Raw genomic sequence first — 24,348 nt, 5'->3', positions numbered from 1 at the left:
TGTCCTGTATTCTAGTAAAAAAAAGTAATTTTATATCATTCCTTTGATTTTCACCCAAATTCTTTTCACCATGTTTCTCTTTTGTTTCTAGATTTCCTTATGAGGACACTTTCCAAATAAATAATGGGGTTCACCCTCCCCATTTCACCTGTTCAGTTATACCCTTCTTCAGTCACATTCCAGTCATGAGTTTCATTCATCCCTTCAAGTCTCAGTGATACATACCCTGTGAGGTCAAATTTTCCTTCTTGTATTAGGTCCTCTGTTTATTAGCTAATCTTTTGGTATCCTTCTATAGAAATTTGAGGCCATGGATTTTCCTATTATATCCATTCTTGGATTGTCTCCTGTGAACTTTGGGGTCTCAATGGTTACTCTTCTTCACTAAAGCTGTGGTATCCAACTTAACAGATAAACATAGACAACTCCCACCACCCCCCATCCTTTTTAGTTGTAAGCCCTTTTAATTAGATTTGCAAAACACCTGGAAAAAACAACTTTTAAAACTTTTTACCAGTTTTGGTTAGTCGCACTCCATTCCTGATCAGAAGTTTTTCATCCCTGTATTCTATGACATGGTCCAATAATCCAAATGCTATTCTCAGATACCATGTTATTTACAAATGTTCATTTCCTGAGTCATTTTTTTTCTTTTCAGTACCCTTTCCTTCAATGGTCCACAAGAAGGAACACACAGCCTGTGCCCCTTTGCTCTTTAGTTCCTTGCCCAATACTTTGTGATTTTTGGCTGTACTTTTTGTGCTCCTTCTGGCAGTATAAAGTGTGCCCATATGAATCAGTAGTAGTCATCTGTTTTGATAAGTCTTGGATGGTTATTTGTTATGGCTCAGATGCATACCCTAGGAAGACAACAGACTTCTCAAATGTTCTAAGGTCAACAAACAGATCCCTCATTCCCCATGAGCAGTAACTGACCAAGCACCACTGCTCTGTACTTTTTCCTGGGACCTTTATTTAATGATCTCATCTCTTTTTTTTTGTCTTTGTTCATACTTATTTCCTATAGTTATAATATAGATTCAACTCCCTTTTGCATTTCCACTTGTTGAGAGTTATCCTTGTAATGTTCAACTTAGTTTCTCCCTCCTTCCTGAAGCCTTCACACACACACACACATACACACACACACACACACACACACACCACTCCCACTGCCAAATAAAAGTGATAGTCTCTCTCCTCGGAGAATTTTATTCTGATCTCTCCTTTGCATTTCATTCATTTTCTTGTGTTATATCTCTTTATGTGCATTTCTTATACCCCACTCACATTAGAGTATATGTTTCTTGAAGGTAGGGGCTGTATTTTAGCTCATCTTTGTATATGTCCAATGACTAGCATAGTTCCTTAAATCTAGAAGATATTTTTTTAAAATGAAAAAACAAATAAACTGAATTGATTCTAATATTATCTTGATAACTGGTCACTGAGTTGATGCCAGGCCCCAGTCTACCATATAACTATTTGAAAATATGAAACCTCCTTCATGTGTTTTTGAAACAGTTCATATAGTTGTTAGTATTCTGTGGCCTCCATCCTATTGAATATTTCTTGTTTTTGCTTTTACAATGGAGTTTCTCTCACAGGTCAAGGCTATACAGCAGGACAGTTTAGGAAGCCCATGCAAAGGTTGATGTCTAGACTGCCCATAGTCCTTAATGAGGTACCCTAATTCTCTATTGTGTATGTCACTTAAAGTGACTCTTGAAAGATTCCCGACTTACCTTTCGGTTGTTGTTATGTTCTGTGGGAGCAGGAGACACAGAAATACTCAAAGCTAAGCACCACCCAGATTGGAGTAGGTACAGGGGCTATCTTATTTTCACAGTCCACCCTCTAGAGTGAAATGAAGTCAGACTGCTGAAATCCCCTTTGTTTCTCTGACCACCTCTGTTTTTTTAACACCCAAGATTCTGCCAAGTGATCCAAGTGATCTGAACTACTCCGTACAGGAGTTATTGTCCTGATTTGTGGCACTATTTGAGCAAATAAATTAATGTACCTTTGTATTATCATTTTACATGTACTTTTTCCTCTGGTTTCCCATTTAGTACTCGGTAACATCACTCAAGACCATCCCAGAACTGTGCCGGAGATGTGATTCGCAGAATGAAGACAGATCAGGTATGCCCTCCGGTCTTATTTGCTCCCTCCCCTTTTTTTCTAAATGTGCTTTAGTGAATATAGCCTTCTGGCAGCTTGCTGTCTTCCCCTTGTTGTTTTCTGTTATTTTATTCTTGTACTTCCTTCTCTCAAAAGGTTTCCCATTCCCTTCCCCCAGATGTTAGGTCATCAGCAAAAAGAGAAGGGATAGGGAGGACCTAAGAGGATTGGCCATATATTTATAAAGGTAGGAGATCATCTCATCAGCTCCAAACCACAGTGTATGTAACTATTTACTGAAAGTCGGAGAAACCATTGGTGACAAGACATAATGATACAGGCGCCAATGAAAAAATGTTGGATGCATTTACTGCCCATATGGTAATGGACAGCTTGAAAGATGGGACTTTGCCAAAGCCTGAAACCCTATCAAGGAGCTACATGATAGAATCTACTATAAGGCATACTGTAGCAGTTAAGATTAAAGCAAAGCTTTTGAGTCTAATAGTGTAAACTAAACAGAGAATCATGGCACATAGATGAGAACCAGCTGGATGAACTCTCCTCCCTGCACTACCCCCCCTCCTCTGACAAAAAGTACATACAGTGTTGTTTTTCACTCTGTAAATCAAATTAAGCCTCTTTGTTTTTCTCTCTCTGAAGGGAAAAAAAGGATTGGTGGGGTGTGAGTGTAGGATTGAGCTATGATATATTTGTTATTCTTTCATGTGATGATTTGAGAGCATTGTTAAATCTGGAACTTCAGTGGTAGCCATCTGAATCCTTAAATCCATGGGCAATGTAAGACTTGAAATTATACTCAAATTACTTTATCAGGTTTAACAGTGAATAAATTAAAGATCCTTACCTGTAGTGCTACCAATACATTAGCTCATTCATGTTAAAATTATTTTTATAAGTCCATATATATGTATGTATATATATATATATATGTAATTTTTTCCACTACAGAAAGAGGAAGAGTGGATCAATTATTGGGTGTGGAGTCAGAAAGATGTGGGTTCAAGTACCTCCTCACTTAATAGCCATTTGACCCTGAGAAAATCACTTAACTTTTTGGTTTCTCTGTTTCTTCATCTGTAAAATGAAAAAGTTGGACTGGGTGGCCTCTAAGATGTTTTACTTCTCTAAGTCTCTGATCTAATTATCTTATGGACCATTTATTTTTGACATTTGCTTAGATGAACTTATGAAAGTGCTTAGTATTTCTTGGTTTTGTTTATTCCTCTAGATCTTGAGATGAGAACTGATTTGGGTCAGAAATAGCATGAATGGATACACTAAATTCAACTTAAACAATTTTTACTTAAACTTTTTCTTTAATCACAAAAATGGCGTGAATTCTTTAATGGAATCTCTTGGTTACAGAGTCTCAACTTGAAATTTAACATCACAGTTGACCTATCTTTTTAAGAGATCACCTAGGGTGTTGAACCAGCGAATGACTAGATTTATTTAATTACTCGGGTGAGGAGAGGGTAAGAAGTAGGCCATAGGGACAATAGAGAGTCATGATGATATCATATCTGAAGCCCTCCCTCTCAAATATGTTCAAATCTTCTCAGTGCCTCAAAATAAATTTCATTTATCTATTTATTTAATAAAAGCTTCTCTCAATTCCAAAGGTAAATAGCTAAACAGAAATTTCCAAACAAATTCTCCTGATGTATTTGTTAATAGTTACAAAGCAAATGCTTTAACCTTCTATCCAGAACATTATCAAAAATCACTAATTTCACTCAATTAAAAATGAATGTGTTGTTGGCGCAGCTAGGCAGTGCAGTGAATAGATCACCGGCCCTGGAGTCAGGGGGACCTGAGTTCAAATCTGGCCTCAGACACTTGACACAATTACTAGTCGTGTGACTTTGGGCAAGTCACTTAACCCCAATTACCCTCCAAAAAGCAAAAAAAAAAAAAAAGAATTGTAAAAAAAAAAGGAGGGGGTGGGGGGGGGGGGGCAGAATTTCCCACACAACCTAGGAGATGAAATCACAGAAGGGAGAGAGGTAATGAGGTACCAATCTAGTAATTCTGTCATAAAAGAAAATTAATTCCATCCTCTCTTTTTGTTTACCCTTGGTGACTCTTGGTGATCACCACTTCATTCTCTAAATATTAATCTATAACATATTCAATAATTTTGCCAATATTTGAAGTTGACAGGCCTGTAGTTTGAAGTGTCCATTTTCTTGGTGAAAAGCAGGACATCATCTGCTCAACTCTAGTCCTGTGGCATCTGTCCTCTTCTTTTTTTTCTTAAGAGTATTTTATTTTTTTCCAATTACACGTAATGATTGTTTGGAAAATTTTGAGTTCCAAATTTTTCTCCCTCGCTTCTTCCCTTCCCACTTCTCCAAGACAACAAGCAATCTGATATAGGTTATACATGTACAATCATGTTAAACATATTTTCATGAGTCATGTTGTGAAAGAAGAATCAAGACAAAAGGGGAAAACCACATATCTCTCCTTTTCATAACAACAGCTCACAAATCACAACCCTGGGAGGAAATTTACTCAGTCCTGGTAGCTTGAACTCAATGAAGACAAATAAATGCTCTCCCATTTTTTTTTTACTTCTCTTGAGTCTCAGTTCCCTGTTAACCATTCTTGTTTTCTATTTCCCATTATTCTATATCATTATAATAATTCATTGAATGATTCTGTAATACTCCTTTGTACCTTTTCCCTTAAGTATTTTAGTACCTGTCCTTCATTCAGAAGCTTAATCTTTAACATTTATAGCTATGTCATCTATATGTATCCTTCTATTTTTATGTATCTCTATAGTAATATAAGTGTACATGTACATCTATGTATATGTACATATGTATGTGATATATATGTGTAGACTTGACTTTACTAGGTGTCTAGAATATAAAGATAAAAATAAGCATAGTTTCCTCCTTGTATATGTGTCTTTCATGCATATGTAATACATACACACATACATATATAGGCATATGTGTGCATTCACACACTCAAATCTACATATATCTTCATATACATATATATGGCTATACACATATGTGATAAACATCACAGTTGACCTTTGGAAAGTGGTTGTTCTGAGAATATGGTTCTATATCCAATAGTCAAGTAGAAGCCTAAAGCTGGAGTAGGTTTATATGAGACTACAAGGTTTCAGGAAGGCCCCACCATACCTTAAAAATCTCTCCCTGATTAATAAGTATCTTCCCAAATGGCTTATTATTTGGATGAAATTCCACCATGAGATTTTAAGGCTTTGCCCGAGGGAAAGGTAATACTTTAATTTCTTGTCATTTTACTGTGAATAAATCTCCATTCTTTAAGAGAAGGAAATTGTGCTTGGGAGAAATATACCAAGTACCTCAAGGTCGTATCATCAAGTGGGAACAGGATATATAACTAGGAAGCTGAAAAGCCCTAAGGACAAACTTCATCTGCTTCATAATTTTCCATAGAATCATGGCTGCAGAGTAGGCTTGGGGTACCCTGATTTATTCACTCATTACACAAACATGTATTTGTTTAAAAAAAAATTATTCTGTGCTATGCACTCTTCTAGACTCAGTGTAAGGGAAAATACAAAATTTGGATAAAGCATTGTCCCTGATCTCATGGAACTTTTCAGTCTAGTAGGGGGCCCGAGTAGTTATAAAAATTTGACCAGCTTGAAATCCAAGCAGCTCAGCAAATAAGGCTAGTTCTGGGTCAATGAAAGCTGTAAAAGTGAAAGAATAATGATTTGTGGTGAAAAGTTAGATTTCTGTGTAGGTATTGCTTAATATTTGCTATTTTAGACCTGGTAACCCAGAAAAGTAATGTACTGTTACTCACTTTGTGCAATTGTGAAGTAAAATTATATGGAAATATGCTATTCAAATAATATATGTTCAACTTAATTTAGAAATCATTTTGTTGGCTTTCACATATTCAGATATGCATTAATTTTAATGTAAGTTAAGTTCAGTTAATTGTTATTTTTAAAAAATAGTTGCTAAGCTCTTCATTTGCATTTTTCTCATAAAACAAGTCAAGGTAGCATTTGATGCAAAGTTCAGCATCATGACTGAAAACTCAGATATACTGAAGCAGATAACTTGACAGTTCGTAGGTAAACATTTTTCATTCATTTGTTTAACAAACACTTATTAGATGCCTGTTATGTGTCAGGCATTAGGCTAGACATTAACTATACAAAGAGAAAAAACAAATAGATAGAACCTTCCCTCAAGGATCTTGCCTTCTCTTATGAGTAAACAACAAGCAAAAAAAGTATAAAACAAAAGAAATACTAAATAACTTCATGGCACTAGCGCCAGCGAATTTAGGATACACCTCCTGGAGGAGGCATCATTTTAGCTGAACTTTGAAGCATGTAGATCATAGAAAGTAATACTTTTGCTTAGTGGGCCCAATTACAGCAAATGTCCAAACCCTGAGTGTTTATTTGCTTTTTGGTAAATGCCATCTTGGAGGTATATTTATATACTTGGCAACTGCGTTGTGCTTATTCCCAAGTGTTTGCCAATGTTGTGACGAACCTAGAACTTATAAATTTGAAATCTATGGTTTCCAAAGATTTCTATAGGCCTTGAGCCAGCACTTAAAATAATAAATTGACATGACAACCTTATAGGAAACACTGATGTGGCTGATGATGCTAAATATATAAATCTTCTGTTTTCAATTTAAATAAACATTTAATGGCAAATCACATGAAAAGAAGATTATGTCTCTGATTCAACTGAAAGTAGCTCATTTTCACTTGTTACTGCTGATAATCCATTTATTGTAAGGTCCTAATAAAAACTTAATCCCAGTGGGTTTATTCCTAATTCATTAGTCAAAAATATGGCCTGGGATTTAGTCCCATTTACAATCTGGCTATTGGAATAGTGTCTTCATTTTTTGGTTCCACTGGGGGGAGAGAGAGAGAGAGAGAGAAGAAATATACAAGTTTTCAGGGTCTACTCATTTCACTACCCCGTACTTTAAGTCTATTTATTTCTGTATTTCCAGGACACAAATTGACTGTATCCCCCTTTCCCACAACCTTTCACAAATATATCCTCTGTCCTGGATTCTTTTCCCTCAAAGTGAAAAACAATGCTAACAATGAAAATGAATTCAAGTAGATACAAAATACCAGGAATCAGATAAAAGTTAAAATTAAGACTTTGGGAAATAGACAAATATAATAAAAGGTCTTAAATTGTCGGTATTTCACAGGTCACCTATGACCAGAGTAATAACTAGGAATTTTGCCATAAAGTGGCTAGGCACATGAAACTTGCCTTCAGTTGAAGTGAAGCAGGGCATCCTGTGCTACTTGGTTCCTATTTTAATTGATTATTCTTGTTAAATGGATGCTAAGATTTCCTGTTTCTATGTTGAGGAATTATTGTAGGTTTTGGCATAGCCTTCTGAGTTTGGTACTGGCTCGTTCAGCACCTTGGAGCAAAGTTCTTGATATCCCACCCCAGCTATGTTTTGTCTAGTGGAACTTCCCAACCAAAGCAAGAATGCTTTCCATTGCCTCCTTCCCTAGCAACACATACATGCATGCATACACACACATACATGTGTATATATGTGTGTGTTATATATACATATGTATGTATGTTAATATGTGTGTAGAGAGAGCAGTGCTACACATACACCTTCACCATCTGTAATGCCAATGCAATATTTACAGAACCCACAATCACAATAAAGACCATGACTATAAGTATTGCATGACGTTTGATTGCAAAATATACCAGATTCTCCAGATAGAGTATAAAACTGAAGCATTTATTTAGACACCAGAAAACCCAGTCCCAAAACCAGTAAGCTGATTCCATCATAGTACCAAAGATATTAAGAAGCCATAATAACAGAGCCCCAGCATCCTTCAGCCTTCCCACAAACCAATACAAGATCGATATTTACTCACAAACCTCTCTATCTCCTTAATAAGCATCCTCTCCCTCCAGAGTCTGGCTAGCTCTGAACCAGCTTCCAGTGGGCTCTGTTCCCTTCAGGAAACCTCCTCCCACCACAGGATCCATGTGACCACATTCAGACTATCGGGGCAGAGTTTATCTTCGCAGCAGGGAAGCTTCCTGTGGGTTCTGCTGCACCCTTTAGCAAATTCCCTGCATCACAGTCTCCTTATGATTACATTCAGCCTAGTAGGGGGCAGAGTTTACTTTCAAAGCAGAGGAGGTCTTCAAACTCCCCCCTAGGTCTATTAAGGGGCAAGGAAGATCTTCAGATTCCCATTCTCATTGCATCACCTTACCAATATTTTTCTTAAACGTTCATGCCCAGAACAGAACCCAGGATTCTAGACAAAGTATGATGAAGCCTGAGGACAGTGGGACTGTCACTTTGTTCCTGGAATTTATATGTCTCTTAATGTAGCTCAAGATCAAATTACCTTTTTTGGCTATTGCATCATATTGCTGTTTCATATAGAGCTTGCAGTTCACAAAAACCACCAGGTCCTTATCAGATAAATTTCTGTCTAATCGTGCCTCCTCCGAGTTTTACTTGGGAAAATTATTTTGTATCTAAGTATAAGACTTTATGCATAATCCTACTAAATTAAATCTCGTTAGATTTCTGCGTAATGCAGAATGTCAAGATCTTTGGGGACCCTAACTTTCATCCAGTTTGTTAGCTGGATTACAGTGTAGCAAGGTGGTATAGTGGATAGATTGTTGGTCTCGGCATCAGGAAGACCTAAGTTAGAATCCTGCCTGAGACACTTACTTGGCTGTGTGTGACCCTAGGCAAGTCACAACTTCTCTCAGCCTCAGTTTCCTAATCTGTAAAGTGGAGATAATAACATATACCTCATGGCACTGTTGTGAGGAACAAATAAGATACATACGTAAAATGCTTCTCAAACCATAACAAACCAGACAAATTCCCCTAGCTATTATTAGCTCCCAGGCTTTCTATCAACTGCAAATTTGGTGAACATGATGTATAGTCTTTTATCTTTGTCACTGATAAAAATCTTAAACAGCACAGATTCATGGGTTGGACACTTCACTTCACCTGTTGACATTGAATCACCAACAGCTATTCTCTGTCTAGTCATCCCTCTTGTTCTGAATTACCTAATTATGTTATTGTCTAGTCCATCACATAAAAACATGAGATCTTTTATCAAACACTTTAGTAAAATCTAGGTAAACTAGATCGCAATATTCCTTTCACCTCTGGGCTTAGTAATTCTGTTTAAAAAAAAGGAAATGAAGTTAGTCTGGCATGAACTTTTCTTGACAAAGCCATTCTGGCCCTTTATAATTACCACATCCCTTTCTAGATGTTCACCAAACATCTCTTTAATGATCTACTCTTGAATGTTCCTGGGAATTGAAGTTAAGCTCACAGGGTGAGAGTATACATGATGTATTTCTAGTAAATTATAATGAAGGTGACCAGATTTTTTTTTACTCAGTCCTATGATTTCATTGGTGTAGGTACCTTCTGTATAGAAACTGCACCCATAGATCCAGATAAAACATCCCTGAACTGTATATCAAGAGTACTGGAGATCTAACTAAATTGCCTGTAATTTCATGCTCTACCAGCTGCTGTATGTACCAAAAGCAGAACTAGAATGCAGAATTTCCTAACTCCAAGATGTGCTCTCTGTCCAGTAAGCCTTCCATGATCAGCTGATTACTTGATTTAAATGAAAACACATATTTAAACTGAACTTTCTTTTGTATAACTATCCTACAGTAAGGAGTTCATCATATTTCTTACATCTGTGATGGTACTTGGTAATCCTGCTAATGGCTTTCTTACCATCATCATCTCTTCAATTCAATTCAATAAACACTTATTATGCACTATTATGTGCCAGACAAGAGTATTATAATAGCCTATTCATTGGTTGTCTGTATACCTTGGAAACTCTTAGAGACATTTGATGCAATTTTTTTTACAATTGACCATTTTTCTCCTTATCCAACTTGTACTATTTTTTTTTCATGTACAAGCTTTTGAATTACATTTAATCAGAATTAACTGGTTTATCTTCTGTGCTTACTTCTGCTTCTTGGTTGGCTAAGAATTCACCATTTAGTCATAGCTATGAAAGATACTTGATCTGTCTCTGTTCTGCTTTTTAATAATATTAAGACCTTTATTATTTAAGTCAAATCTCCATTTTGAATTTATTATGGCACATGGTGTATGGGGTTGGTCCAACCCTAATTTCTGTCAGACTACTTTCCAGTTTTCTCAGCAGTCTTTGTCAATTAGGGCATTCTTCTCTAAGTACTTTTTGTTTTCAAGTTTTCCAAACACTAGGTTATTGAAATCAATTGTTTATGCCTTATTCTCTAGGAGCTTTGATGATACTTCTTTATAATATAGTTAGAGGTGTGGATGTGTTTTTTCTTCTTTATTTTGGTATTCTCCCTGACCCTACCCCTGATACTGTAAATGTTTTGTTTCTCCAAATGAATTTTTTTTTATTACTTTGTCTAACTCTATTATCCTTTTGATCATTTGATTAGTTTAGTACTAAATCTATAAAGTAGTTTAGGTAGCATTTTCATTTTTATAATATTAGTATGGCCCAACCCTGAGTATTAAATATCCCTCCAGTTAACTAGCTGGAGTTGTGTTTTGGTTTGTTTCCACCCCTCACCCTAACCTCCCACCCCTGGCAGAGTCTCTGTAGAAAGAGGAATGGAGTCCTAAGATAGACCCAACACAAGCTTGCATTTTAAATTGTAGTCCAGCTGTGTATACAGGGAGGCTGGTGGAGATGAGGTGCTGAGTGAACACTTTAAGGTTTAGAATTAATCTGTAAAGCTCTTTTCTGCCTCAATCACTAGCCTTCTAGATAATCCACAAATATCTTTCTGCTTTATTTTCTCCATCTATAAAGTGGGCATAGTAATAGCACCTATCTTAAAGAGCTGTTGTGAAGTTCAAACAAGATAATGTATGTATGAAGGACCTTAAAGCACTACTTAAATGCAACAATGATGATTATTATAATGATGGTGACGATCTCTGTAAGGGTTTTCTTTTTTATCTCCAATGGACTTAACTATAGATATTCTGGATCTGACCATTAATCTTGCCTTTTGGGAGGTTTATAGAGTTGAAGGGGCTCAGAGAAAATAAGATATCCACCAATTTACCTTTCATAGGACCTAGAAGTCTAAATCAGATTTCTTCTGTTTTCCAGTTTTCCCAGCAGGTTTTACCATAAAAAAGAAGTCTTTTCCCCAAACTATTTATGTTCTTCGGTTTGTCAAACACTGGACAAAAATTGGCAATTGCTTATGCTTTTTGCTCATCTGATCTGTTCTACTCTTGGGCTTTCCTGGGATTTGATGACTGCTGCTTTAGAATGTAGTTTAAATTCTCAAAATGTTATACCTTCTTCATGAATATTTTTTCTCATCATTTTTCATAATAATCTTGAAATTTTTCCCCTGCCAGATGAATTTCATCATTATTTTGTCCCTTGGTAGTTTGATTGATATAGCATTAAATCTGTAAATTAGCTTAACTGACATTATTATATTTAATTAGTGCAACGAAACTATGAGAAAATTAATCTCTCTCCAATTATTTATGTCTTCCTTTATTTCTGTAAAGAGTGAGTGCTTTGCATTTGTATATATAAAATAGTCTTGAATGTTTATTGGTAGATAGACATTTTATACTTTTTTGGCAATTAATTTGGATGGGATTTCTTTTTCTATTTCTTCTGGATAGGTTTTCTTAGTAAACATTAAAGGGCTAATAATTTTGTGGATTTATTTTATATCTTGATACTTTACAGAAATTATTTACTGTTTTTATTAGTTATTGTATTGAATCTTAGGCCTTTTATAAGTAGAACATCATATCATTGACTTCTCCTTATTGTTGTTCCCTAAAGTTCTTTATCTTGTCTTATTGATTACTTTAGTCTTTATCTTTTTGGAAATGTTTCTAGTGTATTTTTATTAAGAAAAAAAGTTTTATATATTTACTATTTATCACTTTAAATAAAGATCTACTTATTTATTTTTAGTATTCTTAATATGAATGGGGCTATGTGTTTAGGGTTGTTGACTTTTAGGGCATTTTTGATAGAAGGATGTGTTCTCTCCTATTTATGTTGAGTTATATCTGAATTTTTTATATAAATCTAACCTGGTTATAGCAAATAATCTTTTGAATATACAGCCACCATATTATTGCTAATATTTTATTCAATATTTTTGCATCATCATTTATTAGTGACATTTATCTAAATTATTTCTTCTTTTCCTTATCTCTCCCTTATTTATATGTCTAATAGAAAGAGTTTGGTAAGGTGAATTCTTGTCTTTTATGTGGGATGGGGGAGAATGTAATATATGACCTAGTTAGTCTTTGAATATTGAAATTAATTTAATTGTCAGCTCATTTCATCCCTTTACTTTTTACTTTGAGGGTTAAATTGTAGTTAACTCAATGTCTTTTGCTGATTTCCTTCCTCTATTGCTTGTTCTGTTTATCTAGATATTTTTGTAACCATTCATTTTAATTATTTGCATTTCTTTGGCATATAATTAAATATGAAAATTTCTAATAATTTTCTTTATTTCCTTTTCATCTAATGTGAATTCCCATCCTTCATTTTTTTCATTTTAACAACTTGGATTCTTCTCTTAAAAAAATAAATTTAATTAATGGAGTGTCTTTCATTAGCCTATTCAAAAAAAGAAAAGCTTTTCATTTTGTTCACCAGTTCAGTAGATTTTTTTGGCTTTTAATTTTATTTCTTCCTTGATCTTCAGAATGTCTACTTTTGTGTTTACTTGGGCTCTTTAATTTGTTGGATTTTTTTCATGTCTCCTCCATTCATTGTATCTTTTTTCACCTTTGTTGTATTTAAAGATGAAAGTTTTCCTCTCAGGATTACTTTAGCCCCATACCAGCATTTTGGTTGTGTTATATCACTATCATTTTCTTTGATAAAATTATGTACAATTTCTTTAGGTTTATATTATTTATTCTCTCTCAAATATGAATTCTTTCTTCAAATTCACCTTGTTAATAATGATTTTTATAGTGTTGTGGCCTGAAAAATGATATATTTAATATGTCTTTTTCTGTATTTGTCTGTTAGTTTTATGCCCTAGAACAATGTCAGTTTTTGCTAGGTACCACAAAGAGTAGAGAAATATAATTTTCATTCAATTATTCTTAGACATCTGTAATCTCTTTTTTATTATTGTTGTAAATTACAGTAAGGTCATTAAAGTTCTTTTAAAGAGACCATTATGGATGCACAGTGAACTAACCAACTAACAGGTATAAAAAAGTATTAAGGTAATGGAAATAAGACCACATAACAGAATATAATTGAATAGTTTATCATGGTCTTGCAAAAAACAATAGTGTTTGGAGTGATCTGAGACTGGCAAAGACATTTAAGGGCAACAGAAAGAGAACATTTGAAAAAAAATTACATTTGCAGAAGTAAAGATCAAAGACTGGATAGAACCACTGCTTGGGATCAATCAATGGAATAATGACAACTTGCAGCAGAGAGGAGAGGCTGCTCAATTTTTATTTTACTTCTATTTCTTTTCTCCAAGAAGAAAAACTTTCCACTGGTAGTAAAAGAACAGAAATGGCTAATAGGGACTTGATATCCGTGTAAGGAGATAATAAGAAGGCACTAGCAGCCCTTGATGAATTCAGGTCATCTGGTTCAGATGAACTATGTCTGGTACTGAAAGAATAGGCAGAAATGATTGTTGAACTATTTCAGTCATATATGAAAGTATGTGGAAAATGAGAGTAGCACTATTAAGATTAGAGAGGGTAAATGTGCTAATTTTCAAGAAAAGGAAGAAAATGGAGTATGTACTGTAGGCTGGTGAATTTGACTTTGATTCCTGGAATACTCTAAATTGATTATTATGGATAGTTAGTGAGCATCTAGAATGTGAAATGGTAATTAAATAGAGCTGGCATGGCTTCATCAAGAACAAATCATGTGAGACCAAATTTATTTCCTTTTCATACCAGGTTACTAAACTGATAAATTAGAGGAACATTATAGATCTCTATTTGATTAATCTCTACCTAGATTTAAAACAGTATGATACTGAAAATGAAGAGATATGGGCAATAAAATAATACAATTAGATGGATTCAAAATTGGTTAGATGATCAGAGAAATTGTTAACAATAATAATAGCTTGGGGCAGCCAGGTAGCACAGCAAGTAAGAGCCCCGGCTCCAGTGTCAGGATGACCTGGAGATCGAATCCCAGGCTCAGACACTTATCACCCACCAAGAAACACCTGGCCATGTAACCTAGAGCAAGTTACTTAACCCCAATTGCTTAGGGGTGGCCAGGTGGCTCAGCGAGTAAGAGCATTGGCTCCAGTGTCAGGATGACCTAAAGATCGAATCCCGGGCTCAGACACTCAGCACCACACCCAGAAATAACTGGCTGTGTAACCTTGAGCAAGTTACTTAACCCAATTGCTTTAAAAATAATAATAATAGCTAGAATTTATATGGAGTTTTAAGGTTTGCAAAGTATTTTACAAATTTTATTTCATTTTTATCTCACAACAACCCTAGGAAGTAGGTACTATCCCCACCCCACCCCCATTTTACAAATGAGAAATCTGAGGTTGAGAGAGCCCAGATCCACATTGCTAGTGTCTGGGGTAGAAGGAGAGGTCTTTTCATCCTGACTTGAGGGAAGTAATGAGTAATCCTAGTAAGGTAGAAAAGGACCAGTTTTTAAAGAACTTTAAATGGCAAGCAGAGGAGGTTAGGTTTCATCTTAGAAGTTAATGGGAGCCACTGGAGGGGAGGGGATAGTTATGTACTTAGACCTTCACTTTAGGAAAATCACTTTGGAAGAAGATGGATTGCAATAAGAAAAGATTTAAATCAGGGAGACGAAGTAGGAGGTGATGAGGGTGATGGGAACTCAACTTAGAGTGGCAGCTAGCTGAGTGAAAGGAGGGTTTGAGTTTAATAGGGTTTGTTGAAACAGAAACAAGATTTGGTAACATTTTGAATATATGGGAGAGTTAGAAGTAGAGGTTGTGAACCTAGGTAACTAGAAAGATAGTGGTGCCCTCCACAGAAAGAGGGAAGTTTGGGGAAAAGGTGGTTTGAGGGAAAAGATAGTGACTTATGGTCTGAATATGTGGAGTTTGAAATGTTTGTGGAATATCTAGTTTGAAATTTCCAATAGTTCATGATGTATAGAATGGATCTGAGGTACTAGAATTGAATATGTAATGAAATGGTATCAAAATTACCCCCCTAACATTTATATTTATCATGGTAATACATTTATTGGATGTGAATATACCTTGATTGAATCATTCAAACTGTAGGTGGAACAAGGTCTAAATACCTCTATTAAGTAAAGTAAATCAATCAAAGACTTTAAATGCAAAAAGTCTTTGGTTGAGAAAACTTGGTCATGACTGTTCCATCCAGTTCAGGCCCAAGAAATTCCAGTGAGGCAAAAGAGAGCTTTTCAGCAAAACCACTTAGAAGAAACTGCTTAGGAAGATGGGGAATAAGAAAGCCCTTCAGCCTTAACTTCAGAGTAGGTCTCTCTGTCCCCAACCCCCACCCCTTCACCAAAGCAGAATCTCACAAGCTTAGAAGTATCTAAGGACTTTTTGATTTTCCATCCATATCCAAACAGTGTCACAGGAACAGCTGATGACAAAGTAGAAGATAATGGAGTTTTGAACTACTTCACCAAAGGGTCAGATTTGGGAAGGGAGAAAAGTGTTACCAAAGCAGGGGTAATGACCTGGTAAAGTACTGAGAGGGAGAGGAATTAATCAGAGGTCATGGTGAGAACTAAGGATAAGTTTAGGAGTAAGTCATGGGGAGAAATGGAATGATAGGAGATTATTATTGGATAATAGAAGATGGATGTGACTATCCCTATATGAAATTGTGATGGAGTGGAGAAGTAAGTCATGAGCATTTGAAAATGAGAGATGTTTGAGGGAACATACATTTTTTAATTCCCCTAATAAGAGGACAAGACTTGGAGTAGAGAGGGAGACTGTAAACCAGGCATTGGATTCATTGAGAAAAGAGGAAGAATATTTTGGGAGTCAATAGATAACAGCCACTAAGATCTGCATTAGTCAATAAATTTGATAGAGAGAATTTCAAAGGAGCAGAAGCTACTGAGGGAATGTGGAAGAGGCACATACTTGGAAGTGTTCCCAAACTAGCACCAGTGAATTGGGGAGGTATGAGAGAAGGTACAAGTGGGGATGGAGGACACCAAGTCTCAGTGAAAGGCAGAAAATGGAATATGAGAAGAAGATGTCTAAAATTAACCAAGATGTCTTGAATATAATTTTAGGAAGCAAAGTAAAAGGTAAAGGAACAAATGAAATGGGGCATCGAGGGTAGGATGGCTGTGAATGGAGATGAAAGGACACAGCAGTTGTTGGAGAAAGATATTTGTTCTTTGGCAGTTGGGGATATATTACCACAGGGATGAGAGGGTAAGAGGGAGGATATATCTAGGCAGAGAAGAGGCAGGAAGGAAGAACTCTGCTGATGAAGGCAGCTGAATGGAATGTTCTGGGTCTCTGCAAGGTGTTTAACCTCTCTTCTTTGGGGATGGTACAGGTTACCTATTTGCATTTTCTTTTGAACTTCTCAAATTGCTGAAGTTATTGTCACTCTAGTCCCTCAAGTTGGTTGGAGAGAGTGGCAAGCAACTACAGCGAGCTCTCCATCTTCAGCTAGGAGAAGTGCAACAAACATAACTAACTTTCAATAGCTTTTTAGCCCTATCCCTTCCTACATCTTGGTTTGGATTACTGAAATAGAGGTCATGGTCTCAGATAGGGCAGCTGAGTTTGAGGTCATAATAGTATCTACTCACTACCCATTGCTGCAGTCCTAGACTACAATGTTGAACCAAAGCCAGGGGATATTCCTTCCCATAGTCCTAGATGGAGTAACTGAACCCAGGTCTTCTTCCTGTTGAAGTTCTGGAATGTATCCTCAACTGCAGCTAGATCCTGTCCCCTACTCTAATCCTGGATATGTTGAAGGAGCTAAAATCTCCTGGAGGGGAGCCTTAAAACAGAGGTCCTGGTGTCTTGTACTGCATCCACCATTTCTTTATGAAGCTGTCAAAGGCAAGATTGAGTACCCATTGTGGCTCAAATCTGGAGTGCGTAGTGTTTCTTTGTGTGTGTGAGAGAGAGAGACAGACAGACAGACAGAAAGACAGACAGAGACAGACAGACAGAGAGAGAGAGAGAGAGAGAGAGAGAGAGAGAGAGAGAGAGAGAGAAGAGAGAAGAGAGAGAGAAGAGAGAGGGAGAGATAGAGAGGAGAGAATTACCTCACTTGTATTGTCTCTTGTTTGTTACACTTTGTCTGGGGGAACTGCTCTTAGCTAGATCTTTCATTTAGATATCTTTGCCAGAATTCTCAATATTATTAAATTTTATTGTTGCCTTGTTGTTTATCATGAATGCAATTCCTGATTTTAGAGTCTCGTAAAACAAAATAAATTTTATTCCATCACCTCATCTTGCATTCTGTATCTTTATATTTTAAATGTGTTTATTATCTGAAACAAATTGTTAGGTTTTTTTAAAATCTTCCAATCTCTTTTTATTAGGGAATTTGATCCATTAACATTAGAGTTACAATTCTTAAGTTTATGTTTTCTTTTATTAAATGTATGTATGTTTCTCTTCTTTTAAGTGAGCACTTAATCTATGGGGTTTGTTTTGTTAAACTAATCTCTTTTTCTTCCCCAACAATTCTACAGTCCTTTGTTACCAAGACAAATTCCAAACTCTTTTTGGGCTTCCATTTATATATTCTCTCTCTGTCTCTCTCTGTCTCTCTCTGTCTCTCTGTCTCTGTCTCTCTGTCTCTGTCTCTCTCTGTCTCTCTCCGTCTCTCTCTCTCTCTCTCTCTGTCTCTGTCTCTCTCTGTCTCTGTCTCTCTGTATTTCTCTCTCTGTCTCTCTGTCTCTCTCTCCCTCTGTCTGTCTCTGACTCTCTGTCTCTGTGTCTCTGTGTCTCTGTCTCTCTCTGTCTCTGTGTCTCTGTCTCTGTCTCTCTGTCTCTCTCTGTCTCTCTGTCTGTCTGTGTGTCTCTCTGTCTCTCTCTGTCTCTGTGTCTCTGTCTCTCTCTGTCTTTCTGTCTGTCTGTCTCTCTGTCTCTCTCTGTCTCTGTGTCTCTGTCTCTCTGTCTCTGTGTCTCTCTGTCTCTGTCTCTGTCTCTCTGTCTGTCTCTCTCTGTCTCTGTCTCTCTGTATCTCTCTCTGTTTCTGTCTCTCTCTTTCTCGATCTCCAAATCCTTCTAGTTCTCATAGCTCCTCCCAACCTTAGCCACTCACTGGTATTGCATTTAATGAACCTTTCCAAACAAATGCTGTTATCTACCCTCTTATCGCATTTACTTTTTAGACTACTTTATGACCCAAAACCCATTGGTATGGGATTCTCTGCTCATTGGTGGAGATAAATGACCTGCCATGTATGACAAGTGGGGCAGAGTTGATGAGAATGGGAGAGCTCCATCCTTCTTGGGTCTTCTTTAGGTACTCTTCAGATCTCTTCTGGTGTTTCTGGCTTCCAGCTTCTAAAGAAGATGGAATAGGCAAACCCCACTAAAAGTTTCCAGAGGAAAAGATTCTGGGAAGACATGTGAGGAACTGGTAGTCTCTATCATGTCTTCCTCTCTAGCTTGCCACACTAGAGACTTTGGGAATTTTCCTTTCTCTGAGATCTAGAACTCTCTCTCCTGATTGAGCTCCCTCCCAGTGAGAGAGGTCCTTCACTTTGTATTGTCTGGTATAGGTTCTCCTATATAAACCTTCTCTGATTCCTATTTTACTATGATTTGGATAAAATGATTTCTTTGCTATTCACTGTGCATTTTCATTATGGAATATAAAGGGGTCAAACTTCGGATATAGAGCTTGGAGACCTCCTTCCCATCAAAACTGATACAGTGATCAGAAGTTAGATTGAATCTGATCATATTCCCTATACTAACAATATTTAAAGGTAGCAGATATAATTCCAACTAGTTACCCCCTCCCTCTACAGAGAATAGTGTTCAGCCCCAACTTCCTGTTTCCCCTTCTAGTAGGAATGAAAATCTCTCTTGGAGAACGGTTTGGGAAGAAAGGGCTAGAGATGTCATTCTAACTCCCTTCAAGTCACACAAAGACATCTCCATGGTATAGTCTAGGAGACAGCCCTCGCTACATATGGGGTCTTGCTACATATATGGCCTTCTACATTTATAATTCTCCAATGAATATTGACTTTTTTCGTGGAAGCATAATGTGTTAAGGGGATTCTTATTTTGTTCAGAATCCAGGGAAACCTACCTTGTTCTTTGTCTTCTCCACCATCACTCATCTCTTGATACAGCCCTCGGAACCCTTTTCCCTTTGATTCTTATCAATCCCCTACACCTGTAGTTAAAATCAGTATTATCAGACTTGACTTGACTCCATCTTGTAGAAGTTGATTTCTTTAAGTACTATCACCTCCCAGCATAGTTCATTGCAAAATACCTGCTTTGTTCCTTACCACATTAGGTTACCTTGTTTTTATACCTTTCTGCTGGTGGCAGCCATCTCCCACTTCTCCCTTTGTGATCTATTATACAGTGATCTCTCTTTACTCTGCTGCTACCCTAAATGTGTGAGTATGTGAGGGAGGGATGAAAGTGTCTCATGACCTTCCTTATCTAGTTCTGATCATTTTGTTTAAATTGTGTCTCTTTGATCTAACTCTCCTTCTCTAACTCTAACTATCCTCTCTCACCCTGAGTCTATATTATCCCATTAACTTTAATGCTGCTTTACTAATGAATGAATGGATTTTCTCCTGAAATATTCTCTTTTACCTGCTCTCCTCCTGAAATTCCTCAGTATGGCTTTTTATTTCATAGATTCTTAAACACATTGATGCTTCCTTTGATTTTTCTGCATCTTTCAGACAATGTGCTTTTTTTTTCTTAAAATCAAACAATAAACAAAAAAACACCCCCCATATTCATGACTTTCTCTAGCCTTAATCTTAGAAAAACAAGTATTTTATTTCTTCATCTTTCATTGCTCTCTGAAAGATTTTAACTTTGTTCTGTTTAGTTAGTTTACATATTGATATTGCCACATCTTGGTACTTTTGAAGAAGTAACATATTTTCTTCCTTTTTGCCAATCATACAGTTTTTCTATTATCAAATAGAATGCACAGGCACAGCTTTGCAGGATATGCTTTTTGGGAGTACCAACCTTTATTTGTGTTTCAGTTTTGTTCACTTTCAAGTTTTTCCTTTGATTTCTTGTACATATGGGCTGTTCTGTGCTATTCTAATTTACTCTTAAATGTAAAAAAAAATTAACTTTGTTGCCTTGGTATTTGCTTCCAGTATTTCTGGGCAATTTTTCTGTGTGATTTCTTAAAATAGGGCATTCAGATTTTCATTTTTCCTGATGATTTTCTGCAAGACTTATAATCATTAGATTATCTCTTTTTATTTATTTATTTTTTAGTTTTTAACATTCATTTCCACAAGATTTTGAGTTACAAATTTTCTCCCCATCTCTACCCTACCCCCACTCCAAGATGACAAGCATACTGAATACCCCTTCCCCCAATCTGTACTCTCTTATATTCTCTCCCATCCCCCCCACCCTTTACTTTCTTGTAGGGAAAGATGGATTTCTATATCCCACTGACTGTATACATTAGATTATTTCTTAAGAGTAGATTATCTTCTACTTTCACAATCAGTATTCTTGAATCATAAAGCTCCTGTGTGTTCTCTGATCTTATTTTTGTTTAATTTTCTTCTTTCATTTTTTTCTGCCTCTCCATTTTGCATTCTAGTTCCACCACTTTTCCTTGGATAATCCTTTTTTGTGGAGTCTTTGTCTTTTGTTCTAAATTTGATCATTTCTGGTTCCTGATTTCTTTCTTAGCTTTAACTTCTATTTTTATTTCTTTGATATTTTCACTTAATTCTTTGATTGCTTTTCTGAATCAATATGAATATGCATGAAATTTCTTTATTCTTCATGAAGTGACTTATAGAACTTGTAATATATTCACTTTTCTCAAGGAATGTTAACTCAGTTTCCTTTGCCATAAAGCATTTATCCATTGTGATGGCTCTTTCTTTCAGTTATTTGTTAATTTCTTCTCTTAATTCAGTTTTTATCTATGTTTATCAATATCTTTTCTGATTATAGTTTTTTTATTTTTTTTTTGGTCTTTATTAATTTGTTTATTTACTTTTAGTTTACAGGATACAATTCCTTGAGTTTCAAATTTTCCCCCTCTCCCTCTCCACCCCCCCATGGTGACTTACAATCAAGTATAGGATCTGCAAATAGTTTCACATTAGACATTAGTCAGGTTATAAAGAAGGATTGTATTGGATGGAATGAACAATGGGAAAGAGGAAACCAAACCAAGCAAGAAAAAAACAGAGCAAGTAATTTGCTTCAATCTGCATTCAAACTCTGCTCTTTCTGGTTCTTTCTATGAATGTAGACATCTCTCTCCATCATGAGTCTTTTGGAGTTTACTTAAAGCCTGAGAAGAGTCAAGTCTATCAAAGTCAGTCGTCACACATACGTTGTATCTGTAATTGTGTACAAATTTCTCCTGGTTCTGCTCTTCTCACTCAGCATCAGTTCATATAAGCCTCTCCAGGTAAATATGAATTCCATCTGCTCCTTGTTTCTTATAGCACAATAGTATTCCATTACATTCAAATACCACAACTTGTTTAGCTACTCCCCAATTGATGGGCATGCCCTTAATTTCCAATTCTTTGCCACCACAAAAAGAGCTGCTATAAATATTTTTGTACATGTGGGTCTTCCTCCCACTTCTGTGATCTCTTTGGGATACAACCCTAGAAGTGGTATTGCTGGGTCAAAGGGTATATGGAATTATTTATAGCCCTTTGGGCATAATTCCAGATTGCTCTCCAGAATGGTTGAATCAGTTCACAACTCCACCAACAATGCATTAGTGTTCCAATTTGTGCACATCCTCTCCAGCATTTGTCATTTTCCTGTTTTGTCATCGTAGCCACTGATTATAGTATTCTTGATAGTAATATGCTGCTCTTTCCTTTCTCTTCTGAAGGCATGACATAATTGTGCCCCTCCCCCTATTCTCTGTTTTCTCAGATCACCAGGTTAGATGAGATCCAGGGTGTTAAAGAAATGAAAATAACCTTTTATAGAACGATGTTAATACTTCACTGCAGCTGAACCTCTTTTCCATATTACTGAGTCTCATTTTGGGGGAGGATAATTGTGCCTTCTTCTCTAAAACTAATTTACATTAGTCCCTAGGATTATAGGAAAAGGAGAGGGAAAGATATCTGAGAATGGGTTAGGGCCAGGATAGATTCAGTCAAAGGGCTGTGCTTGAGAACCTGAAGGGTGGCATGTGGCCTTGAGGCCACAGGTTTCCCATCCCTAAGTTAGGGGAAGGTTCCTGAGTGATATTTCTTGGCAGACTAACACAGCAGTAGTTCTGAAAATTCTTTGAAAATTGGTGTCTCTGCCATCTTTCATTCTTACTGTTAGCTGCCTTTTTTCATCCTAAATGGTGCAAAAACTTGTAATTAATGCAACATATCTTCCTCTTCAAAATCTCACTCCCTAAACTCCACATTGTTCCACATCTTCCCCCTTTCCTTCCTCTAAAATCGTAGAGATTCACAGGTCTCAGGCTACCAGTGGGGCCCACTTTGACATGCTATCAGTGGATTAACTCTAAAAATTGATTGCTGTGAAGAAGGTAGCATCATTGTAAACCAGCACAGTTATAGGCTGGAAGAAAAAAAGCTAGGTCTGGGAATAGCAGGGGAAGAATTAAATTCTAGGAGGCATCTCACTCAGTCTTCTTCTCTTAAGTTAATTTAAAGCTATAAGCATGAAGGACAAAGTAGAATGGAAAGTTTTGCCTTCTACCTTTTACTTAAGAGAAATTATTACTTTTTTCCTTTATTCTTTCTTCTCAATCCTTTAAAACTCCCTATTTTATAGTATTTGCTTGCCTACTAAATTCTAAGCATGAACCAGGACTCAAATCAATTGCTCCAACCCTACCAATAACGTTCTATGAAAAAAAGTTATTTTAAAACCTAAATTAAGATTGAAGTTAATAAACAATTTTGCTTGTCACTAGTTCCTAGGTTCCACTTCCCAAACATGACTCAAATGGGAAAATTTTGATTAATAAAGTAGCTGATTAGATGACACTTCCAATTCTGATAAGGGGGAATTCAGTCAGTCAATGAATAAATATTTCCTAAGTGCCTACTATGTGCCAAGCACTGTGCCAGGTGATGGAAGTATTGTATAATGGAAAGGACATTGAACTGGGTGTCAGGAAAGCTTAGTCTTGGCTCTACCATTACTAAGCTTTATAACCATGTCACACAACCTCCTTGGGACTTTAATTTCTTCATATGTCTGGACAATGCAATTATGAGGTTGTGGGAAGCATAGAATCTGGAGTCTGAGTAATTGCTATATGTTACTTACAATATCTCTAGGACTCAGTTTTCTCACATGTAAGCTGGACTAAGTTCTTAGCTCTAAATCTTATATGTAAAATATTTTCAAAAGTATAAATTGTTTTGCAGATTACTATATATATTATATATAACAATATAGTGTTGTTATTAACTTTGTTAATATAGTGTTGTTATTAATATATTTCCTTAAAAGATGGATGTTCAGGGAAATTATTCTTCAAAAGCCTCATTTTTAATTTCTTTATAAGCAAGCATTTTCATTTCTATTTGCTTTTCTTTCTTTTTTAAAGCATTGTTGCACAGTGGAGACAGGGCTTGCATAGTAGCCAAGAGGACTCCTCTGGGGCAAGTACTTACCCTGTCAGTGCCCTAAGGCACCTGTCTAAGACCATAAGTGACAAAGAAGGTGCCAACCTCTCCTTGTAGTTCCTTTAACAATGAAATCACAGGTCCAGGTCTTATCCCTGTTTTTATTTTTATGGTTATTCCTTTTAAGTGAATATGACTGTTTCTTGAACACCTTAAGACTAGGTTGAAGTCCAGTTGATAGTCACATTCATTTGCTCTGGAAAGAACCCCCGATCTTCATTTTCTTTGCTTTATTAGTAAATGTATTTGCATTGCTTTCTGGCCAGTCATCCTGT

General features: G+C 36.2%; 1 protein-coding gene across 5 annotated transcripts in view; it reads left to right on the top strand.

The window, feature by feature from the left end:
- SNCAIP (synuclein alpha interacting protein) overlaps nucleotides 1-24,348 on the top strand; it is a 239,367-nt gene that overhangs the window by 145,617 nt on the left and 69,402 nt on the right. For all 5 annotated transcript variants that reach the window (XM_069087822.1, XM_069087821.1, XM_069087819.1 and 2 more), the window contains one exon: nucleotides 2,073-2,145. In XM_069087822.1, coding sequence (XP_068943923.1) covers nucleotides 2,073-2,145 — 73 coding nt within the window. The remainder of the gene's footprint in view (nucleotides 1-2,072; nucleotides 2,146-24,348) is intronic.

The sequence above is a fragment of the Petaurus breviceps genome, unplaced genomic scaffold (genome assembly GCF_028583685.1).
Source record: "Petaurus breviceps papuanus isolate PSGF00001 unplaced genomic scaffold, PetGlider_PUasm1.0 183, whole genome shotgun sequence".
In the NCBI taxonomy this organism is placed as follows: domain Eukaryota; kingdom Metazoa; phylum Chordata; class Mammalia; order Diprotodontia; family Petauridae; genus Petaurus; species Petaurus breviceps.
The sequence above is the reverse complement of the archived record's forward strand: the minus strand, read 5'-3'. Positions and strand labels throughout refer to the sequence as shown.